A 24,084-nucleotide genomic window follows, 5' to 3' on the forward strand; every position below is an offset into this window, starting at 1 on the left:
TTTTCTAAATTAAGCCATTTCTGCCCAATGTTGCATATACGCAACAAGGAATCAAATGTGTACACCTGTGGGCTGGGCAGAAATGGGTTAAGCATAGAAAGCTGTGAATTTCAAGAACAGAATTAATCTCATTTGCAGACAAAAAAGCAATCTATTAGTGATGTGCAGTGAGATCCAGGGCCATGGGAGGCACAGCCAGATGAATACTTTTTAGAAATGATTTATTTTTCACATTTTTATACTATACTTCCTTCAAGGCTCTCTGTCTCGCTCCATCCCTTAAGCTCAGTTCAAGGATCTTGTGTTCCTTGAAACACACAAACACACTTTCTCCCTCCCCCCCCAATATATTTATATTTTTAAACCTCACCTCTCCCTACGCCCTGCCACTCAGAGCAAAGCAAGGGAAGGGGCCAGAATAGGGCTAAGAATTAGGAACCTGAGAAAAGGATAGGATGAAGAGGCAAAAGAAAAAGGTGTTTTTCATAATTCTGTATGGATTCTGGAAGTTTGCTTTCTCCTGGTAAGGTGGTAAAAGGATCATGATAGCAGGTATAGTACAGTAATGAAAGACTCGGCTGTCAGGATAAGAACATAAGAACATAAGAACAGCCCCACTGGATCAGGCCATAGGCCCATCTAGTCCAGCTTCCTGTATCTCACAGCGGCCCACCAAATGCCCCAGGGAGCACACCAGATAACAAGAGACCTCATCCTGGTGCGCTCCCTTGCATCTGGCATTCTGACTTAACCCATTCCTAAAATCAGGAGGTTGCGCATACACATCATGGCTTGTACCCCATAATGGATTTTTCCTCCAGAAACTCGTCCAATCCCCTTTTAAAGGCGTCTAGGCTAGACGCCAGCACCACATCCTGTGGCAAGGAGTTCCACAGACCGACCACGCGCTGAGTAAAGAAATATTTTCTTTTGTCTGTCCTAACCCGCCCAACACTCAATTTTAGTGGATGTCCCCTGGTTCTGGTATTATGTGAGAGTGTAAAGAGCATCTCCCTATCCACTCTGTCCATCCCCTGCATAATTTTGTATGTCTCAATCATGTCCCCCCTCAAGCGTCTCTTTTCTAGGCTGAAGAGGCCCAAACGCCGTAGCCTTTCCTCATAAGGAAGGTGCCCCAGCCCCGTAATCATCTTAGTCGCTCTCTTTTGCACCTTTTCCATTTCCACTATGTCTTTTTTGAGATGCGGCGACCAGAACTGGACACAATACTCCAGGTGTGGCCTTACCATCGATTTGTACAACGGCATTATAATATTAGCCGTTTTGTTCTCAATACCCTTCCTAATGATCCCAAGCATAGAATTGGCCTTCTTCACTGCCACCGCACATTGGGTCGACACTTTCATCGACCTGTCCACCACCACCCCAAGATCTCTCTCCTGATCTGTCACAGACAGCTCAGAACCCATCAGCCTATATCTAAAGTTTTGATTTTTTGCCCCAATGTGCATGACTTTACACTTACTGACATTGAAGCGCATCTGCCATTTTGCTGCCCATTCTGCCAGTCTGGAGAGATCCTTCTGGAGCTCCTCACAATCACTTCTGGTCTTTACCACTCGGAAAAGTTTGGTGTCGTCTGCAAACTTAGCCACTTCACTGCTCAACCCTGTCTCCAGGTCATTTATGAAGAGGTTGAAAAGCACCGGTCCCAGGACAGATCCTTGGGGCACACCGCTTTTCACCTCTCTCCATTGTGAAAATTGCCCATTGACACCCACTCTCTGCTTCCTGGCCTCCAACCAGTTCTCAATCCACGAGAGGACCTGTCCTCTAATTCCCTGACTGTGGAGTTTTTTCAGTAGCCTTTGGTGAGGGACCGTGTCAAACGCCTTCTGAAAGTCCAGATATATAATGTCCACGGGTTCTCCCGCATCCACATGCCTGTTGACCTTTTCAAAGAATTCTATAAGGTTTGTGAGGCAAGACTTACCCTTACAGAAGCCATGCTGACTCTCCCTCAGCAAGGCCTGTTCGTCTATGTGTTTTGAGATCCTATCTTTGATGAGGCATTCCACCATCTTACCCGGTATGGATGTTAGGCTGACCGGCCTATAGTTTCCCGGGTCCCCCCTCTTTCCCTTTTTAAAAATAGGCGTGACATTTGCTATCCTCCAATCTTCTGGCACTGTGGCCGTTTTGAGGGACAAGTTGCATACCTTAGTCAAGAGATCTGCAACTTCATTCTTCAATTCCTTAATAACCCTTGGGTGTATGCCATCAGGGCCCGGTGACTTATTGATCTTTAATTTATCAATGAGGTCTGAAACATCTTCTCTTTTAACCTCTATCTGACTTAACTCCTCGGTCAGGAGGGGCCGTTCGGGCAGCGGTATCTGCCCGAGGTCTTCTGCCGTGAAGACAGATGCAAAGAACTCATTTAATTTCTCTGCCATCTCTAAGTCTCCTTTTATCTCCCCTTTCCCTCCCTCACCATCCAGAGGGCCAACCGCTTCTCTGGCGGGTTTCCTGCTTCTAACATATTTGAAGAAGCTTTTATTATTCCCCTTAATGTTGCTGGCCATGCGTTCCTCATAGTCTCGCTTGGCCTCCCCTATCACCTTCTTACATTTCTTTTGCCACAGTTTATGTTCCTTTTTATTCTCTTCATTAGGGCAAGACTTCCATTTACGGAAGGAAGCTTCCTTGCCCTTCACAGCCTCTCTAACTTGGCTGGTTAGCCATGCGGGCACTCTCCTGGATTTAGTGGAACCCTTCTTTCTTTGCGGTATACACCTCTGCTGGGCCTCTATTACTGTTGTTTTAAGCAGCCTCCATGCACTCTGGAGAGACTGGACTCTTTTTACCCTCCCTTTCAACCTCCTTCTAACCAGCCTCCTCATTTGAGGGAAGTCCGCCCGTCGGAAGTCAAGGGTTTTTGTTAGAGATTTGCCTGGTATTCTTCCCCCAACGTGCACGTCAAAACGGATCGCAGCATGATCACTGTTCCCCAATGGCTCAGTAACGTTTACATCTCTAACCAGGTCCTGCGTACCGCACAAAATTAAATCCAGAGTCACCTGTCCTCTGGTGGGCTCCGTGACTAGCTGATCTAAGCCACAGTCATTTAGCACGTCAAGAAATCCGGTTTCCTTATCGTGTCCAGAACACAAATTGACCCAGTCAATATGAGGATAATTGAAGTCCCCCATGATTACAACCCTGTCCTTCCTTGTCACCTCCCTGATCTGTTTCCTCATTTCAAGGTCCCCATCAGATTTCTGGTCTGGAGGACGATAGCACGCCCCCAGTATTACATTGCTGCACAAGCCTGGTAATTTAACCCACAGAGATTCTACGGTGGAGTCTGACCCACCTTCAATCTCTACTTTGCTGGATTCTATCCCTTCCTTAACATAAAGGGCCACCCCACCTCCAACACGCCCCTGCCTGTCCCTCCTGTAGAGTTTATAGCCCGGGATTGCGGTATCCCACTGATTCTCCGCATTCCACCAGGTTTCCGTTATGCCCACTATGTCAATATTTTCCCTTGTCACCAGACATTCCAGTTCTCCCATCTTTGCTCGTAGACTTCGGGCATTCGCATAAAAGCATTTATACACGGAATGCCCCAGGATGGGCTGCTTATTCGCTCCTTTGTCCCCGCATCCTCTCATTGTGCCAAACCGTCTATCACATCCCATCACCCTACCTTTCCCAATTTCTTCTCCTACCCTGCCTTTGTCTTGTTGTTCTCTAACCTCCCCATCCTCATCCCATAGGGATGAGGAGTCCTGAACCGGATGCCCCTCGGCTCCTGTCGGCCTTCCCCCAGGGATCAGTTTAAAAGCTGCTCTGCCACCTTTTTAATGTTATGCGCCAGCAGTCTGGTTCCATTCTGGTTCAAATGGAGCCCGTCCCTCTTGTACAGGCCCCGCTTGTCCCAGAACGTTCCCCAGTGCCTAACGAATCTAAACCCCTCCTCCCTACACCACCGTCTCATCCACGCATTGAGACCCCTGATCTCCAATTCTCCAATCTCCAATTCTCCAATGTCTCCAATTCAGATTATGCTTCTTTCTACTTGACCTTAGGCAAATCAATCCTTCTGAGTCTTGGCTCCAGCATGGGAACAATAGTACTTCCTTCCTTATCTGTTTTCCTCGGATGCACACACAACCATCACGAACAAAACAGCCCTTTTGGTAACATTATTAATTTGTTTTGTTTAGGGGAATGATTACACTGCCCTTATTGGAACATTAGGATTGTAGGCTGGATAACAAGACGGCGTAATGCAGAGAAATTCTTTTTTGCTTAAAGAGGAGACTGAGAGAAAGATAACTTTCAATAAAAGACTATAGTTTATTATAAAAGAACAAAGGTAAAAATAATGCACATGGAGAAATGTATTTCTTGGTCCTAATGCTTGAATACAGTGTACCTAGCTTTCATGGTGGTTGTGTGTGAAGAGTATTTGGTGCATCCAAGGAAAACAGATAAGGAAGGGGGTTGTAGGGAAGGCTTTAGGGGTCCCTGCTCTGCCAACCCCAGTTGCTAACTAAAGATGGGGAGAGAAGAGGAGGAAAAGGGGGGAAGAAGGAAAAGAGTTTCAGGCGCAAGATAGTTACCTGTCGAGCAGTTGGAGGGGCGGGGGGGGGGAAGAGTCCTGTGGAGAGGACCCTCTGACACACACAAATGTGTTGGGCCTTGGAGAGAGAGAGAGAGAGAGAGAGAGAGAGAGAGAGAGAGAGAGAGAGTGTGAGAGGGCAAGACCTCTCCTATAAGGGGTTGGGAGATAGACTGAACTGGAAGGTATCTTGATTGCTGGTTGCTTAACTAAATGCTAGGTGCTTGGAGTAATGCTTTCATATGTATCAGTTATCAGCAAAATTCAATAAGGGGGTGATGGCTGGCTTCCTAGAAAGGGGAACTTAACAAAGAAAGTGTGGCAAGAATACAGAATGTAGGTATAATACAATGAATCAGAAACAGAATTTCAATACCAAAATCATGGAAGGCAGTTCAAGTTTGCATACAGTAATGTAGGAGATGCTTAAATGGTGATTGGATTAAGTGACAAGTCTTCCTCCCATAATGTGTGACTATGAGGGGGGGGCGGGGGTTGTGCAACAATGAGCTTGATCATTTCCAGGGCTTGACCAAAGTCCTGGAAATGTGGCCTGTATGCTGGGAGAACAGTTTAGCTTGCATGATATTGTAGTCCATAATAGCATAACCAAGTATAGCGGGAGAAAATCGCAGCTGAAAGGCAAAAAGGGGGATTTTCACGTAACACTGTCACAGTTGAAACAATGAGGCTGGTCACCTTTAGAATCTGTTCTTCTTGACCTACATTTTTTGGCAGAATATGCTTCTAATGTTCCTGAATCTCAAGTGCTAAACTCAGTTTTAGCTTTAGCTGTATTTTAAAATAGGCTCAAAACATTTGAAATATATTCACAGGTCGATGCAATGCAGAAAAGATCTCCTGATGAAATTTCTTGTGCGGCGCTGAGTAACAATGACGTTGGTGCCTGTGGAATATGGACAACATGGCAGCATCTGACATGGGCATGAAAGAGATGAAGGGAACATGTGGACCAATTTTTGCAAGTTACATATTTTGTGCTTCGTTCTGGCAGTGCTAGCTATTCTGGCTTTAGTCCACAACTTTTATCAGTTGGGGGTGAGTCATTCAACTGTCTCTGGTGTGAGGCAGGAGGGCAAGAAGGGGGAACTGAGCAACATCCTTTTCTCATTCTGCATTGCTGTAAATTACATTTTAATTTAAATAAATTACATTTTGCTCTTTTTAAATAAATTACATTTCTTATGGACTGGGTTTTGCAGCTATATGTACATTGCTCCATGCTTTTTGCTCTTATAGACTACAAAAGGCATACAGGTGTGCTCCTTATCTGCAGAGGTTCCATTTGGGAACCCCCTACTGATAGCTGAAACCACAGATACTGGCAAACGCCTGTCCCCAAGGTTCCAGGGTTATTTGATTACCATCACATCTAATATTCAACCTCCTGCCAGCATTTGATTCAATTTTCTGGCCAATCCCATTTACAGATGAAGTCACTCTGTTATACACTGGCACTACTCTAGAGAGATGGAATATGTACAGTACAGGTGGGGCCTTGGTATCTGTTGGGGATCCTTTTTCAGACCCTCCGCAGATACCAAAAATTGTGGATAATCAAATCCGTGATCTTCAGCCTCTTAAGCCCTCAGAGGGCTTTCTGAAGCCTGCAGAGGCTGCATGCATCTGTCCATGGTTTCTGGCTCCCCTTCACATAACTGCCAGCTTTTGCATTCCGAACTTATTGTCTATTTTATATAACCCCCCCCCCCAGGAATCACTACATAGCTTTACAGCACTTATATTTATGTACGCATTGTCCAACCATACATAAGTAGACTTTATTTACTGATTGACCTTCTGTTCATTGTGATAGACCTACATATTAGAAACAATGAAAATAATTTCTAAAAAATAGAATTTATAGTAAAAAAAAAATTAAAAGTTTTGGTTTTGCAGTTTTCAGGGGACCCTTCTGTTTTTATCTCTACAGTGTAATAGACATCTTACCTTTAAATTTGCATACCTGGTTCTATGATTAATAGGCCTATTTTAAATAACTTCTTTTTCAGAATCTCAATGATGCAGGTTTAAAGTGGTTCATAGAAGATGATGACCAGCAGCCTTCTTCACAGGTCACTAAAATACCCAGAAAACTGTACTGTGGCTATGAGCACCAAGTGTTGTCCAAGAGAGAACAGAGGGAAGAGGAATCCTTATTTGCTGCTATACAATGGCCCAAACCCCCACAGGAGAAAATCCCGTTTGTGCAAAGCACTGACCCTTCCCATAGCAACTTCATGATCTTAAACACTCACACACGTTTCAAGGTTGGTGATCAGCTGGAGGTGTTGATCCACGTAAAGGATTATGAAGGTCGACCAAAGCAATATGGTGGAGACTACTTTCAAGCAAGAATCCACTCTGCTCATTTGAAAGCTGGAGCCACTGGAAGAGTTGTAGATTATCAGAATGGATCTTACAAAATTTTTTTTACTTTGCTCTGGCCGGGGGAAGTCATGGTATCTGTCACTTTGGTCCACCCAAGTGAAGGGATCCAACTCCTTCATCGTTTACGAGAAGAAAGGCCAGACAGGGTCTACTTTAAAAGCCTATTCAAATCAGGGGGGATTTCAGAAACCACTGTGTGCAATGTGTGTTTGCCTGGAGATACCCCAGTCTGCAACTTTACAGATCTCTACACTGGTGAGCCATGGTTTTGCTACAAACCAAGTAAGCTCTCCTGTGCTGCCAGGATCAACCATTACAAAGGGGGCTATCAAAAGGGCCTTTTGACCTTGGAGGAGAGCCACTTCTTCCAAAGGTACCTTTTGCCTTGTACTGTGTTTTCATATCACTCATTCTGTTTTGGTTGGTTGTGGGCCAAACTAGATGTTACTTTAAATCCATCTCTATGAGATGTTTCTAGAATCATTGGGTGTTAGAGATGGAAGGGACCTTGGAAGTAATCTAGTCCAGCCCCTTGCTCAGTGCAGACAATTGTACAATATTCCTGACAGGTGATCATCCAGCCTCTATTTGAAAACTTCCAATGAGGGGAAGCCACAACCATATGAGACAGACTGTTTAGGTACTGAACAGTAGGTACTGAACAGCTCTTATAGTTAGAAAATGCTACTTCATGTCTAGCTACATCTACTTCCTTCTAGTTTTAACCTATTGGTTCTGGTCCTACCCTCAGGAGCCTCGGAGAGTAAGGGCCTGATCCTATCCAACGTTCCAGCACCGATGCAACCTCGAGGCAAGAAAATAAACATTCCCTTTCCTTGAGGAGGCCTATGTGATTGCTTCTACACTGCAGGATGCCATGTATGCCCCATTGGCCTAGCTGCATCAGCACTGGAAAGTTGGATAGGATTGGGCCCTAAGTCAGCTCGTTCTTATATGTGACAACCTTTGACATACTTGAAGATGGCTATCCTGTCTCCAGACTAGACGTACCAAGTTGCTTTAACTGTTCTTCATCTGGGTTAATTTCTAGACTCCTTGCTATCCTCTGAACCCACTCCAGCTTATCAAGGTCCTTCTTAAAACATGGAGGCCAGAACTGTTTGCAGTATTCGAAGTGAGATTGAAAGCAGGAAGTGAACAGTTCCTGAACAGTTATAGGGAGGCCTAGTCCAGGATGGGAACATGGCAAGTTGTGAAAGCAGGCTTAATGCTTTCCCCCTCAACTTTTTTTAACCCAACAAATTACCCAAACAAAACAGTAATTTGTGGAAATGATCACTTTGTGGATAGACTGCTGCTGGGGGGGGGGGAGGGAGAGTTTGATTTTTTTTTTTTTGCTGCAAAAACAGAAGAGAGGGAACACATTAAACCTGTAGTTTTCAAACTCTCTGGGAGTTTGGAAACTGCAGTAAGTCCTTGCAGGGGAGGGGAGGGAGGTGGTGGGTGCGGGAGGGGGGGGGAAGGCAGCAGTGCTATCCCCAGGATTGCATTGCTAAGGGGGGCTGCAGGGATTGAGATGTACTCCCCAGTCCCTGCAGCAGCCTTCCTGGGGTGCGGGGAGCTCAATGTGAGCATCTGCAGGGCTCCCCAGGCTTCTAAAAGTGAAAGTGGAGTAATCGCGTTCCAATTCCGGTTTTGCAAAGGTGGAGCATGATTGCTCCACTTTCACTTTTGGAAGGCTGGGGAGCCCTGCAGATGCTCACATTGAGCTCCCCGCACCCCAGGAAGGCTGCTGCAGGGTCTGGTGAGCACATCCCAGTCCCTGCAGCCCCCTTGCTGCCTTCCCCCTGCCCCTTAAGGGGGCAGAGGCCACGGCCTTCAGGCTGGGGCATCGTGATGCCCCAGTTTGAATACCACTGCATTAAGTCCTTGCCATGGGCTACTGTGCTCCCATGCTGAAACTGTTAAAAGGGTTAAACTGGGTTAAAAGGACCAGTTTGTGCTTTTAAACACAAATCTTAAGAGATAGCTTTTAACTTTAAATAATGTCCCGTTTGGTCTTTAGTTCTATTTGTCAGTCTAAGGGTGAACTAAATGACATATTGTACTTAGCCCTGCATTTATTTTTCAACTTAAACAGTTGTGTGGGCAGGGGTGGATCAGGACTGGGACTGTAGAACACAAGAGGGACAGTATTTAGTCATTTCACACTGTAATGTGATCCCAACGGAAGTCATGCCCTTTGTTCTGTGAGGGAAGGCTCTGTTGGTGCCAGTGGAGATTTCACTCTTGGGGCTAGTGCAGTTTTGGGTTTTCATTGGCACCTCAGTGCATCACAAAAAGGTTAATACCCGTTCCCTATGCATTGCAATCCCAACTGGCTCTCCTACAGCAACTATTTAAGATTTTGCATTTAATGTATGTGTAATTTGACCCTAAAAGATGGCATTTCAGTGTCAAATCTTTGTCTTCAGGGGCCTCTTGCATTTGGGCTTCTTGGTGGTGGTGCTGCTGCTGCTGCTGCTGTTACTAGTACATGTATACACTTGATCATAGTTGATACAGTAATATGTTCATTTAAGGGAGCAGAATTAACTATTCCAATTAACTATACTATGCATTCAAATCATCTTCTCTTTGTAAACATCTCAGCATAAATCTTGAGTACAGACACACACACACACCCCAGCTATGATTAGTGCAGGCATACAGTATCCCCAGTCTTCAACCTCTAAGTGCGGGTGTGGGCTCTAAATCCCCCCCCCTCCCAGCAGGAAGCTGATTTTTACTGAGTCAGAGTTTTGGTCCATCTTACTCAGTATTGTTAATACTGACTCGACAGGACTGCAGGACTGACCAGAGTGTGAACATGGGGCCTTCTGGATGCAGAGCAGGTGCTTTGTCTCTGAGCCACAGGCCCCCCCCCCCAAATCTTCTACATTCCTCATCCTTCAAAATATGATACTTTTAGGAATCTTGTGAAAAATGTGAGTGTTTTAACACTGCATTTTGTTTTCATCTCTGTCTAGCGATGTGAATATCAAAGTGCCAATATCCTCTAGCGGCCCTGATACAGTCATTGTAAGGCCCTTGGAGCCAGCAGGTAAAGTAAACATTTGAAAACCTTGTAAGGCCTTGTGCACATGTTAGATTTAATCAGTGAAAACTTAGGGCAAGTTCACTTGGTTGTGTTGATCACAGAATGAATCCATTTATCAAGTAGCCTCTACTAAGGCCCCATTGCTCACAAAACATTTTTAAGGTGGCTAGGTATGCTTGTTTGTCTGCACATTTTATTTATTACTTAGGGTGCAATCCTAACCCACTTTCCAGCACTGACATAAGGGCAGTGCAGATCCTAGGTAAGGAAACTACCATTCACTTACTTTGAGGAGGCCTCTATGAGTGCCACCCAACTGCAGGATACAACACTTGTCCCATTGGCACAGCTATGCCAGTACTGGAAAGTTGGTTAGGATTTGGGCCTTGGGCTGCAATCCTAACCACACTTTCCTGAGAGTAAGCCCCATTGAACAAAATAGGACCTACTTCTAAGTAGACCTGGTTAGGCTTGTGCCCTTAGTTATTTAAAACAGGGGTGCTCAAACTTTCAACTTTAGGGACCCTGGACCTTTAAAATTGTGTAGGAGAGATAATTTCAGCAGGTGCAGCTTGTCATCTGTGGGATGACAAGTTGCACCTGCTAAAATTCTCTCTTCTATACACTTGTTAAAGGTCCAGCACCCCTAAAGTTGAAAGTTTGAGCACCCCTGATTTAAAAGATTTATATCCTGCCATTTCCATGCCAAAGCAAATGCCCAAGGCGGCTTACAAATCCCAAACCACATTGCAATTTGGAGTGTAGCCATGCAAGTCCTAAAGTTTGAAAAATCTTTGCTTTTCAACTTACATGTTTTCTCTTGATGTGTGTTTTCAGACACATTTTTTTTAAAGCAACTCATGGCTATTCATTCTCCTGGCAAATGGGTTGTTAGTCTAGAGCAGGAGTGTCAAACATAAGGCCTGGGGGCCGGATGCGGCCCCTGGAAGCTTTCTGTCTGGCCCTCAGACTCTCAGCTACTGAACAATGCTGAGGTGTTACTGCTGACATGGCAACCCATATAAAAATTGGGCTTTCCCATATCATGAAATATGATCAAGATTTGCGTATTCTGTCATTTGCAGCTAATGAATTTCTTTGTGAGAACAAAGTGCTGATTTCTGGCCATCAGTTGCTTAATGATGTCACTTTCTGCTTAATAACGTCACTTCCGGCCCCCAGCAGGCGCCCTGAATACTAACTTCGGCTCTCTGTATGAAACGAGTTTGACACCCCTGGTCTAGAGCAGTGTTTCTCAAACTGTGGGTCATGACCTACTTGGTGAGTCTTGAGCTGTTGGTGGATTGCAAAGCTTTAGCTGATAACTGAAAAGGCAAATGCATGGAGCCCTATGGAAAGGGATACTGAGCCATATCATGTGTTTACTCATGGGTAGGCAAACTTGCCGTAGTCCATTGGAAAGGGCAGGCTGAGAGGAATCCAGTGCCATCAGAATGGTCCCAATCTGGTGAATGCAGCCCTCAAAAACACCCAAGAATGAAGTCCCTCCTTCAAGGTATTTCTTCCTTCCAAGAAGGAAGTCCCTCCCCAGGTATTCAAGCTGATGAATGTATTGAGCCCTAGGGAAAGCAGAGCTAAGCTGCACATTCGCTTTTATTTGCGAGCAAGCAACAGTGCCTTGGCTTGTGGTCAAGGCAGGTGAACAGGAATGCAAGGCCATCAGAATGGTCCCGATCTGATGAAAGTGGAACTCGACAAATGCTGCAGAAGGCAGTAAAATAATAATCGCATAAAAAGAATAAAACAGAGGCTTGAGCTGGTAAGGTGATTTTGTTTTCTTTTTTAGACTCGTAAAGGTAGGTGGGTTCTGATAGTGGCATGGCTTAAATAGAAGAACTTAAATTGAACTCGGCACTGGTTAGGGCTGAAAATCTTACTGATTTTCTGTAGAAGGTGTTATTGCAGGCAGGCTACAGAGAAAATTCACTTGGTGGAACAGGGCTGGCGTCCCCTTATTTAATTGTTTTACTTAATTATTTATAATTATTTTAATTTGCTTGATGTCATGACATCACTTCTGGTGGGTCCCAAACAGATTGTCACTCTTAAAAAGTGGGTCCCAGTGCCAAAAATTTGAGAACTAGTCTAGAGTACCAGTAGATCCCCTCCCCTTGTAACTCTGTTCCCTTGTTATTGTGAAAATCAGTACAAACTCCTCCTGGTGGCCAGAGAGGAAAATCACAGGCTTGGTGAGAAAAAGGGAGTTGTAAATGGAAGGGGAAAAAATTGATTGTGAGATTGTGATGTGGCATAAAAAAACCATACCAAGAATGCTGTACAAGTACTTACCTTGCCATCTTAAAAATGTAACATGAGCACAGGACCTGAGCATGGCGAATTATCACTGATCAGCTGTCATGGAAAAACTTCATTACTGTATTATATTTGACAGTTCTGTTGCCCTTCAGGGTGCTCAAAGTGCTTCTCAGTAATCCTTACAACAACGCTCTAATGTAGGCCAATATCATTAATCTGATATTGCAAAGGGAGACATGAGGAGGTTGAAAGAATAGCGGCTTTTCAAATCCATCTAAGTTCATGGATGAGGTATGATTTGAACTAAGGACTTCTAAGGTCATACATTCAGCCTCTTTGTTGCATCAGAGTGAAATGTCAAAAGTTAACATATCAAACAGTGTCACAGCTAAGAAACAGAGCTGCAAACCAGAACTCTCCTGGTTTGAATTTTCCTTCTGTCATGAGTTTACCAGATGACCTAAGGCAAGTCATGCCTTTTCATCCTCAGCTTCCCCATCTGCAATATGGGAAAAATAATACTCTTCTTACAAATATATTGTAAGGATTACTACAATATAATTCACATGAAGCAGTTTAAACACTCAAATTGTACAAATACTGCTAATGATTATTATAAATACCAACATTCTAATTATACAATTACACAAATACAGGTGCAGCCTATTTATCCACAGATTTTTTATCAACGTATAAAACGGACATGGATTTGTCTCAACGAGAATGGGGTGGGGGTACTGAAAGTAACACATTTTCAGAATTTGCTGAATCCTTGTGAAAAACCCGCCTCCCTATACAATGTATAGGATTGTAACCCTGGTTGGGAGCTGTGGCCAATGGGCCAGTAGGTCAAGGCAGCCACCAGTCAAAAAAGTTTGGGAACTACTGATCTAAGCTATTGCAGGAGGCATACAGGGAAGAAGAAGTTGTCAAATTGTCCTAGCAACCAAACACTGACCACAGCAGAGCATTCAGCATGCTTTGTTGGTTTCTGTTCATTATGTTTTGAGTGCTGGAAAAATATGGTCACCCACAACAAAGATGCTTGCTTGAGGAATGATATCTGGAGTTTCTATGACAACTGAATTATAATTTCACATTTATCACACACAATTGCATAAAAGATTGTCTGGAAAAGCTTTTAGTCTCTAAAGTTGTTAGGAGAATTCACAGGCAGACAAAGGATTTGCCTGTCACATTTAAACACATTTTATTAATTGCTTTCTAAAATATGGAAACTTAGAAGCTCTTACACTCATTACATTTAACTTTTTGGTTTTGAAGTCTGTGCCTTAGCTTGTATAATAGTTCTGATTTACAGGAATTATTACTTCTGTGATTGTAATGCATAGATTTTGTTTGTAATTAATTATTCAAAACCATCACTTTCAGAGATGGACAATCTGGAAAGATCTCAAAGCACAAATGCATTTCCTTCGGGTTATTATTATCAAGATGAATGGCAATCAAGAACGCAGTGGATTCGACATTTTAACAAGTCATCAGATATTACTGAATGCTTACAGGGAAAACTTATCTATTTGTTTGGAGATTCTACAATCAGGCAGTGGTTTGAGTATCTTACTGCATTTATTCCAGGTTAATATAAATATCTTTTTTTGCCTTGCATTTACATTTTAATCATGCTAGTACAAAAGTACTCCAGCTGTGTGGCGTGTATTCTAAGTCAACAAAAGTAGAAGCTCTCCAAATGTAACAAGGTGCTGCTTGAAATATAACAAATTCAGTTAACTGTTTAATGTTGCACTGTAGTGCTGATTCCCAGTTAGCAAAATTTGCAAGGATTGTAGCCTTTGGGGTGGCCTTTGCAGGGGTGGGGGTGGTTGGGGAGTCATGAGTTATACAGCCTTTTTTCCTTGAATATTCAACCTCCATTAAAAAAAATATCTCTGGTTTTAGTTCTTTTCTATTTTCAGTTTCAGTACTGGACCTGTCTAAAGACAGATTTGGAATGTAAAGTTGTGGGATTTTGGTTTTGATTTTGTAACTGAAGTGCCTTTGGTCTATAGAATCCTAAATTACTGGAATTTGGAACAGATACAAAAGATTGAGATTTGGAAAAACTGATTTGTCACTTCATTTGCATCATTTATAATAACTATTATTTTTAAGATAACTTACATACCACTTTTTAGCCAAAAATAAAAAAACTCACAAAAAGGACTACAGAGCAAAATAATTATATACGAGGACTCACAGTATAGAAAAAAGATGCAGAAGAAGCTACAACAAATGTCCACTGGAAAAGATACAATGCTGGGTTGAATTGGGATAATTGCTCGTCTCTCATTAAAATAAGACGACCACCTTAAAATGCCTCTTTCCCTAGCAAGCAGGAAAAGTGCTGCACTACCAGGGATGTTTAAAAAGGACATTTTCACATGCCCCAAAATTGCTATTTCAAGCTTCAGCCTGCGGTTGATGTGAACATTTTGAAAAAGTGAAACTTGAAGCAAATTTCAGAGGTCGTCCTAAGTAGAAACATCAGAGAATTTTCAAGGGAAGTAAACATTCTGCCATCAAATGACTTGTCTCAGGACCTTTCTGCCTCCACTCATACAGATGGTTGTTCCCAGCAAGTACATTGTCCCTGGCTCTCCTGCTCTAAATTTTTGTAGTGGAGGATGAAGAGAAAAAAGGGAGAAGCAAGAATGAAAAGATGGAAATGTGCAAATATACATTCTTGGTGGTGAAGAATAAGAGAGTTAAGCCAAAGGCTTTATGGAAGATGTTAGCTTTGAGGAAGAATTTGAAAGAGTGGTAACCTTATGTAGATATTCTAGATAAGCATAAGAGGCAGCAAGAAAATGTAGGTTGGAGTGACAAGATTAGCGAGAATCCTAAAGATAAGGACAAGGAGTTGTTCAACATAAGGGAAAGGATTGGAATCCATTGTTGGATTTTGAGGATATCCAAAAACTTGGATATGGCATGAAAGACCATAGAGAAGAAGATTGTAGTAGTCAGTGTGAGAGATGACCAGTTCACAAATCAAAGGTCTAGCTCAGGGGTGCCCAAACCCTGGCCCTGGGGCCACTTGTGGCCCTCGAGGTCTCTCAATGCGGCCCTCAGGGAGTCCCCAGTCTCCAATGAGCCTCTGGCCCTCTGGAGATTTGTTGGAGCCCGCATTGGCCCAATGCAACTGCTCTCAGCGTGAGAGCTACTTTTGACCTTTCATGTTTGCTGTGGGATGTTGTCTCACGTCTGTGATGCAGTAGCGGCAGCAAAGGAAAGGCCACCCTTGCTTTGTGCAAGGCCTTTTATAGGCCTTGAGCTATTGCAAGACCTTCATTCATTCATATAAGTTCATCTTTAATATATTCATTTATGTAAACTTATGTGAATTTATTCAAATTTTAAATGTAAATTAATTATTTTTTCCCCCGGCCCCCAACACAATGTCAGGGAGACTATGTGGCCCTCCTGCCAAAAACTTTGGACACCCCTGGTCTAGCCAACCAAATGAGAAGAAAGGGGTGAATATTTTCAGTGGGGCAAAATTTGCATGATTTGAGTGCAGATTGAATATCAGGAGCAGAGAGAGCAGTCCAAGATAAAAAGGCTTAGGGCCCAATCCTAGCCAGTTTTCCAGAGCCAATTCCACTGTGCCATTGGGCAATCATGGAGGCCTCCTCAAGGTACAGGAACATTTATTCCCTTACCTTGGGGCTTCAAGTTAGATAGGATCGGACCCTTGGTACCACATTAACAATTCTGATGATGGATCACCTATTTGGGTAGGTCAATGAACATGAGGGAATAATGCTTCTTTACAGATAGTGACTCACTGACTACATCGTTATTTGCATTCTTTTGTGTTTCAGATCTTGTGGAAATGAACCTTGGAAGTCCTAAAAATGTTGGTCCTTTCATGTCGGTGGACCCCAAGCACAACATCCTGTTACAGTTCCACTGTCATGGGCCCCCCATTCGTTTTTCCACTGTTTTTAATAGCGGATTGCACTACATTGCCAATGAACTGAACCGAATTGTAGGTGGGAGGAATACTGTAATAGCCATAACTATCTGGTCTCACTTCAGCACTTTCCCTGTAGAAGTATATATCAGGAGGCTGAGGAACATTCGCAGGTCAGTTGTTCGCTTGTTAGATCGGAGTCCCAAAACTCTGGTAGTTATCAGAACAGCCAATGTTCAGGAGCTTGGGCCAGAGGTTAGTCTTTTCAACAGTGACTGGTATTCCTATCAGCTGGATACAATCATGAGGAAGATGTTCTCAGGAACTGGGGTGCATTTTGTGGACGCTTGGGAGATGTCACTGGCGCACCATTTACCTCACAAATTACACCCGGAAGATGTTATTGTCAAAAATCAGTTAGATGCTTTCTTGTCATTTTTGTGTCCACTGGAAGCACACTACAGTCTATTGAGAGGAATTCATAACCAAATGTGGTCTGTGTTATTATAGAGTTCATCTCTTTAATATCATGTCTGCACTAGTTCTTTCTACCATGAATCCTTTGCTGAATTGAGGTGCCTGTGTCCCGCATCCAATCTGCCCCGCCTGCACTGTAGCATGCAAATTCATATTTGCTTATTGTTTTGATACTGTAATTTGTTTTATTTCAAAATTTTTGGTGCCCTAGGTTTGGCTAGGGTGCGATACCATAGTCTTTCGAGACTGAAGGTTTCAGAGCACAATACCATAGTCTTTCGAGACTGAAGGTTGCCAACACAACAGGTTTGGCTAAAGGGTGGCTAACCAATATTCTAAAATAAAACGTTTATAACATGGGTGTGGATTTTTTTAAAAGCCATATTTCTATGCCAGTTTGTACATGTCAGTGTGGATGTTGCCTCTCTGTCCTGCTTTCAGTTCAGAGTGCATCCCAACAGGGATGAGCATTAAACGCATGCAAGTCAAGCAGTATAAAAATTAACAGATAAGTAAATCTTGCTCAGTATTGTCTGGGTGACAGCAGTGTTCCAAACTGTTGGGCAAGAGTCTTTGCCAGACCTCCGAACCAAGATTTTTTTTTTAAATTGGAAACCCTGAAGATTGAATCTGGGGTGTTCAGCATTCAGCATATGTGCTCTGTCACTGAGCTATGCCCCTCCCCAAATGGGTTTACATTATTATTAATATGTTATACCCTGTCCTTCCACCAAGAAGCTCTGGGTGACATAAATTGGATCCCCTCTTTTATCTGAAGGTGTATTGCACATCTGAGTGTGTAATTTATTGAAAGCAATGCTGTGCAGGTGGTCCACTTCTGCCCTTGAATATGCACATGATATTTGTCCTGGGACGCTTTAAATGGAGGGGAGAGCATATCTCCTTGCAGCTTAAAGGATTCTTTGGGTAGGTAATGGAGACTTGGAACATGTGCCACCTGCTAATTCCCAACTCTGGTGGGTGAGAGTTCTTGCCAACATAGCTGACCAGCATGAGGGCAGTGGACATGTGCAACCTTCCTTCCCCACCAGTTTGTACCTGCCAAAAAAGCAAGATCTTTCTGCATGCCCCAGGGAATTCTTGTATCTGGAGGGACACCTTTGAACCTTTCTTTCTCTGTTTTTTTTTTCAACATGTGGGTTGGCCACTTTACTAACAGTGGGAATTATTTACTATGTTAAGTAACATATTTAAATGGTCTTACCTCATAAGTAATTTGATATTTCTAAGGGAGAACACTGTCACTAATAATTGTCTAAGTATTTATGAATTAGTTTATTCTATGTACATAGACTCAGGGTGCTTCTTAGTAGCCAGCCTGTGAAGTATGGAAAAGATGGCTCAAGAACCTTCATTTTTTTTTTAAGTTGCTGGTAGCTGAAAAAGGAATCCTTAGATCACATTGAAGATTGAAAGAAGCGGTACTGGTTTTTAGTTACTGATTTAAATTTTTTAAGAAAAATAAATCTAAAAGACATATTGCATAATGTTTTCTGCTATAGTAGATGCTACTACATTTATTCCCATTTAACATTGAATACCGATGTGACATGGTCCTTGCCTTGAGGACTGATAGTCTGCAATAAATGGACAAGATATCAATAAGGAAAGAAGGCCAATGATTCATACTGAAGACATAACAGGCATACTAAAACAAATGGAGCATAACCATTGAAATACACTGGTTTCTTCTGAACAATAATAGGAATATCCAACCTGTGAACAACCTCAGCATTAATGTTTTCCATTTTACAATTCATCATGGGGGTCCCTAGTGGGGGAATCTGCTTGTTGCCAGCAACAATACCAATGGCTAGAGGTTTTGCAGTTGAGCCAGGCACATGGAGGAAGCAATTCTAGTCTCCCAGGACTGGACTAGATGCATTTTTCCCCTTTGCGCATATCACTAAGGTTATCAACAAGATCGGTTCAGCTCCAAATGCATCCTGATCACTATGGTGGCCAGAGCAGATCTGGTTTGGGACTCTGCTCAGGATGGCACAGGGTGAGTATCTTCACTCTCCTCTTGCCTGAAGCCCCTGTCTCAGAACCAAGGTCAAATACTACACTATACCATGAATGAAGCTTATGGCATGGACAATCCAACCTTAGTGAGGGGGAGCTAAAGGACATTTGATGAAATCCTCAACCTACAAGACGTGTTCAGCAAACTGGAAACATTTCTGTGCCTAGATGGCAACTAACAACTTTTAAGCAAGGATGCCTCTATCAAGGACAGTATACAAGTTGACAGATTTGGCTATCTCATCACTGAGAATTTGTTTTGCTGCCATCTCTGCTTTCCACCCAGTAGAAGACAGTGTACCTGTTTTCTAGCACCCACTGGTCAGAATGTTTTTCAAGAATCTGAATGGGATCCACCAGCCAAACTTGCAGCGTCATCATGGAGGTTGCCTTTGATCTCCCAACATATGGGCAAGCCATTTGACCTATGGCTACTGTCGATCTATACCTACTTACATATAAGTTGGTGTTTCCAGTAGCTGTTACTTCAGTATGGAAGGACAGTGAATTGTTCGCTCTATGTTATAGAATCATAGAGTTAGAAGGGACCTAATAGGTCATCTAGTCCAACCTCTTAAGTTATCAGATTTCAACCTGAGAAAATGTTGAGACCAAACATTATCTTTTTACTTAAGGTGGTCTCAACTTTCCACTTTAATCAAGATTTAACACTGCCCAGTAGTATAGCTAGAGTGGTGCAAAATATTGCAGGCTCCCAAAAATAAGTGTAAGTAGCCCCTCCCACTCGTCCTTGGAGCCATTCAGGCAGCAACAGCAACATGCAGCTGTTGGGAGCCTGCAATACTTACCATTTTGCACTGCTCTAGCTACACTACTGACACTGCCAGTTTTCTTTCAAAACCCAGCTTCAGTGGGAGAGGGAACTCTACACTCACTGGACATTAGGAGAACATTTTCTTTGTACGTTCATAGAACTATTTCTTACTGGGCAGCTAACAGGTTTTTTAATCTGCTTCTAATGACCCTGAAAAGGCAAGGATGTTTCTAATCAGCATCTGCCTTACTAAAGCTGTATCTGGGAGCAGACATGGCTAGGATTGTGCTTCTCAAATACTACAGTTTGAATTTAGAGGTGGTCTTCAAAGAAGGTGAGAGATTGGGCATTCTTCCCACCCTCAATGCACATGGTATACAGGAAATTCCCCTCATTCAAGAATGGGGCACAGCTCAACAAAATGCTGGGGTCAGCTCAGTAAGTGCACAGAATTCCAATATGTGTGTCTACACAGAGACCACTCAGATAACTATAGGTACAGATAAACATCTTGTCCTTCACCTTACCATCAATGTACAATGTTGTTGGTTGCCAAGGTTGCTAACTGCTTCGTATTGGAAAGGACACACCTAGTTATAAACACCACCTGTCCATTGACTACCAGAGTGCAGAACACCCCAGCCCCAAGTAGTTAACTTATTTTTAAAACGTTGGTCTGCTGCTTCAAGGGTTTCCAACAAGAGAGGAAAAGTGTATGACAAACATGTCACAAATAAAACGTAACAATCCAATCACAACCCATTTTATAACCAACAAGTTGGTCCCATTTTACAACCAACAAGTTGAATGCTCTGGTCTTGGGGGGGGGTCCCAATCCTATCCAACTTTCCAGTGCCAATACAGCTCCAAACATTCTTTTACCTTGAGGAGGTCTCTGCCCTCCCCACTGCAGAGTGCAGCACACACGGTCTGCATGGCTGTATCAGTGCTGGAAAGTTGGACAGGATTGAACCCTGAGCTGATGTAATACAAGAGGAGGTGAACACTCATGTACTTTCTAGCAGTGCTGTCATTTGTCTTAGAATTTGCCTTTTTAATGCTTTTTTGTCTTTGTCTTGCTGCTGATCTCCACTCCTTGGCACGAAAGGTGATGTTCATTCATGTCCAAATACATCTTTCTTCTGCCTGGTTTGTGATATTTGTTACACCTTTCGTACATGTATTCTATTCGGCAAGTGTGTGTCATCCAGCCTCTATTAGACATGCAGCAAATATGGTAGGAATCCAGCAGCAGAGTTCTGTGGTGGCAGAATCAGATCATGCTGCAAATGAAGGATCACAAGTTTGAATGCTATCCTACATACAAAATTACGCAGGAGATGGATAGAGTTTCCCTCTCACACAACACCAGAAGCAGGGGACATCCACTAAAATTGAGTGTTGGGAAAGTTAGGACAGACAAAAGAAAATATTTCTTTTCAGAGCATGTAATTAGTCTGTGGAGCTCCTTGCCACAGGTTGTGGTGATGGCATCTGGCCTAGATGTGTTTAAAAGGTGTGTTTAGATGTGAAGTCCTACTTTTCTATTTGCAGAGAGTTTTCACACAGAGAAGCATTAAAACATGGTACCTCTAGCTTGTAGCCTGAAGCAGTTCATTTACTGTACCATCATTCTACCCTCTCATTCAACAGAGGGCTGGATTAACCATGCTGGGGCTCCTAAACTACATCAAGCCGTAAAAACCCTGTCCCATTACATTACAAAAAAGTGCCTAATTCTAACTGAAAGGACATTAAAGTTTTCTATTTGCCTGTATTAAAAGGTAAAAGTACCATGAAAAACCCATTAAGCATAAATAATTTTAACTAAGCCTTTGTAGATGCACTATGCATTATGAGGTTAATTCAAGCTAAAATATAGTAGCTATCTTTATGATTTATAAATTAGCATATATAAATTAGCATATGTAACAACCATTCAGCTTATCATTTGAGCACTTAAGACATGACTTTACTTCTTCCATTAGATTATGTACAACTTGAAATGTTTTTATTCAGAGGTTGCTCATAATGCAAGGTGCTAAGCTGTTGCTTACTTAGCTTGTGCATAAATCCAGCCCTGATTCAATGTGAAGATCATGCCTTAGCATGCACAGCTCAAGTAGAAAAGAAAATGTACATAAAAGCAAGGCTGTAACAATGGAATAGTGGAAGGAAAGCCTTCCAGGACATTCTAGAGGCATCACCGACAACCACATGGATGTGCTGAACATGCCTGAAATGTCTTAAATTCGCCACTAGATGGTAGATTCTCACAACAACCTCTCTAGCTTGGTCCTTCATACTGTAATTTGATATACCATATGGTTTGTAATTTTAAAGAAAAATAAAACCCACCACGAGGTAATATATCCATACATTAGTTTATCCTCAGCCACCAAATGTTGGTTGGCTGATGAGAAAAGGAATTGCCCAGGTTTCAAGGACTGTGGATTTTGCCACAATGATGAAGTCAGCCTGAATCTACCTCCTGGAGTTGGCTTGATATGAAAACCCTTTTCTCTGCTTTAGGATAGGACCGCATGTTTGTTTGTTTAAAACATTTATGCTTGGCCTTCCCGTTCCCAACATGACTATCAGTATGGCTCACAAAGCCATTCACAGAGACTGAATGAGCCAGGCCTCCTGTGGGAGGAAATTCCATAGTTCTCTGATGCTTTTGAGAGTTTTTTCCCCCTTGCTTTACAAAATGGAATCACTGAGGTGGCAACTGAAAGGAGATGACTGGCAAGGAGGCTGATAGGCAACATAGCCCAGCCCCCTTGAGCTGTTTCCTTCCTGAAAATGCCTCCCAAGCTGCTTTTGCCCTGCCCACCCCCATCAGCAAGAAAAAAAAAACTGTATTCTTTGTTGGTACAACTTGACTATGAGTCAAGAAGAGGGATCGAAACTCATTTATTCAGTTCTTTTCCAAGCAGGGGTGGGAGGAATCTAACCACCCAATCCTAACGACACTTTCCTGGGAGTCAGCCCCGTTGACACTAATGGGACTTACTTCTGAGTAGACACACATAGGATTGGGCTGTCAGTCTTGTAACATTTCAGGCATTCAAAGGCACAACCCTAACCCGCTTTCCAGCACTGATATAAGGGCAGTACAGCTCCTAGGTAAGAAAACAAACATTCCCTTACTTTGAGGTGACCTCTGTCAGTGCCCCCCAACTGCAGGATGCAGCACACATCCCATTGGCACAGCTATGCCAGTGCTGGAAAGTGGGTTAGGATTTGAGCCCAAGTTGCCTAAAGGATTACATTTGCTTCAAGGCATATCAAATTTCCACTTTTGGGGAGGGGGATTATGCGCCGTTAACAGCTTCATGCCCTTACATGAAGCTGTCAAAGGCACACAATCCCCCCCTCCCATAGTAATAAAAACTGTGACTGCAAACAGCACTGAGATCCATGTTGTGAAAGGCTTGGCAGAAGAGGTGCGCCTTGTGCCCCTTCTGCCATGAAGGCACAGGAAGACAAAGAGTGCATGCCAATACAAACAAGGAGGGTTTCCAGGATGCAAGCTGAAGATTTTCTTTTCTTCTTAATCATCAGTTAAGAGGGAGTCTTGGCAGGGGCAGCCTCTCCTCCTTCCCTAGTCCTTTCATCTGCCACCTCCTCGCCTGTTGGGTAGCACACCTGGAGTCCGGCTTGTTACAGCAGGTGAGGACGGGGAGAAGGGTGTTACATGACCAATCTTTTAGTTTCTGTTCATTCTGTTTAATTCAAGGCATGTAGGAGACACATATTTAAAACACGTGTACTTGGTGCTGGGTGCCTGCCTGGAAAGCAAAGGGCCAGACCAGTAATGTGCTAGTTTTACAGGACTGATGGCAAGAGGCCACAGGAAGGCCACATTTTTCACTGAATAATGTAATCACCTCCTCCTTCATTGAAATAAGCTTCTGGATCATCTTCTAGCCTAAGGCTCCAAATTTGAATCCAGGCCTGTTTACTCCATAAACTTAAATGGAGTTTTCATGAGTTCAAAATGTAGATGAAGACTTCAAGCTCCAAATCCATCTGGAACTGTGTGTTTGGTATCTGCTGGCCAAGGCCACCCCCTGGCCTCCTGAGTTTCAAACAACTTTTGTAAAATAACTTTTTGCACAACCAAGGAAAAGTTCCACACCTCCAATGGTTCTTATCCACTCTATGACTGAGCTCTAATCTAGAAACAATTCAAGGGGCATCCAACTAGTTTCAGCAGCCTCAATTGGGTAGGAGAACAAAGGCAGAAGCTCCTGAGGGGCAATTCAGTTCCTGAACTGCCTGGAGCACAGGGCTGCTGTGGTGCCAAAAATGGCACTAGGCCATAAAACCAACCCAGGGAGAGCAAATGGGAGTGGGAGAAGGAGAGGAAAGCGAGAATACGGGAGGAAGGAAGGTGAAAAGAGTGAGGGAAGACAAGGATGAGTGGATGCAGACAGGAGAAGTGAGCACAGGAGGAAAGAGGAATGGAAGCCCAAGAAAGGGAGAAGAGGGCAGGTGTAATG

The 24,084-nt window shown here is 43.2% G+C and overlaps 2 protein-coding genes across 3 annotated transcripts in view; one reads left to right on the forward strand and one right to left on the reverse strand.

The window, feature by feature from the left end:
- The window catches only part of NXPE3 (neurexophilin and PC-esterase domain family member 3), a 28,378-nt gene extending 10,076 nt beyond the window's left edge, over window positions 1-18,302 (forward strand). The window contains exons 3-7 of the mRNA XM_066620812.1: window positions 5,428-5,650; window positions 6,625-7,376; window positions 9,994-10,067; window positions 13,734-13,940; window positions 16,187-18,302. Of these exons, the coding sequence (XP_066476909.1) occupies window positions 5,558-5,650; window positions 6,625-7,376; window positions 9,994-10,067; window positions 13,734-13,940; window positions 16,187-16,788 (1,728 nt within the window). The 5' untranslated portion in view covers window positions 5,428-5,557 and the 3' untranslated portion in view covers window positions 16,789-18,302. The remainder of the gene's footprint in view (window positions 1-5,427; window positions 5,651-6,624; window positions 7,377-9,993; window positions 10,068-13,733; window positions 13,941-16,186) is intronic.
- Window positions 1-24,084, reverse strand: part of RPL24 (ribosomal protein L24) — a 276,024-nt gene that overhangs the window by 45,771 nt on the left and 206,169 nt on the right. The gene's annotated exons all lie outside the window — the stretch shown is intronic.

The sequence above is a fragment of the Tiliqua scincoides genome, chromosome 3 (assembly GCF_035046505.1).
Source record: "Tiliqua scincoides isolate rTilSci1 chromosome 3, rTilSci1.hap2, whole genome shotgun sequence".
NCBI classification, from domain to species: domain Eukaryota; kingdom Metazoa; phylum Chordata; class Lepidosauria; order Squamata; family Scincidae; genus Tiliqua; species Tiliqua scincoides.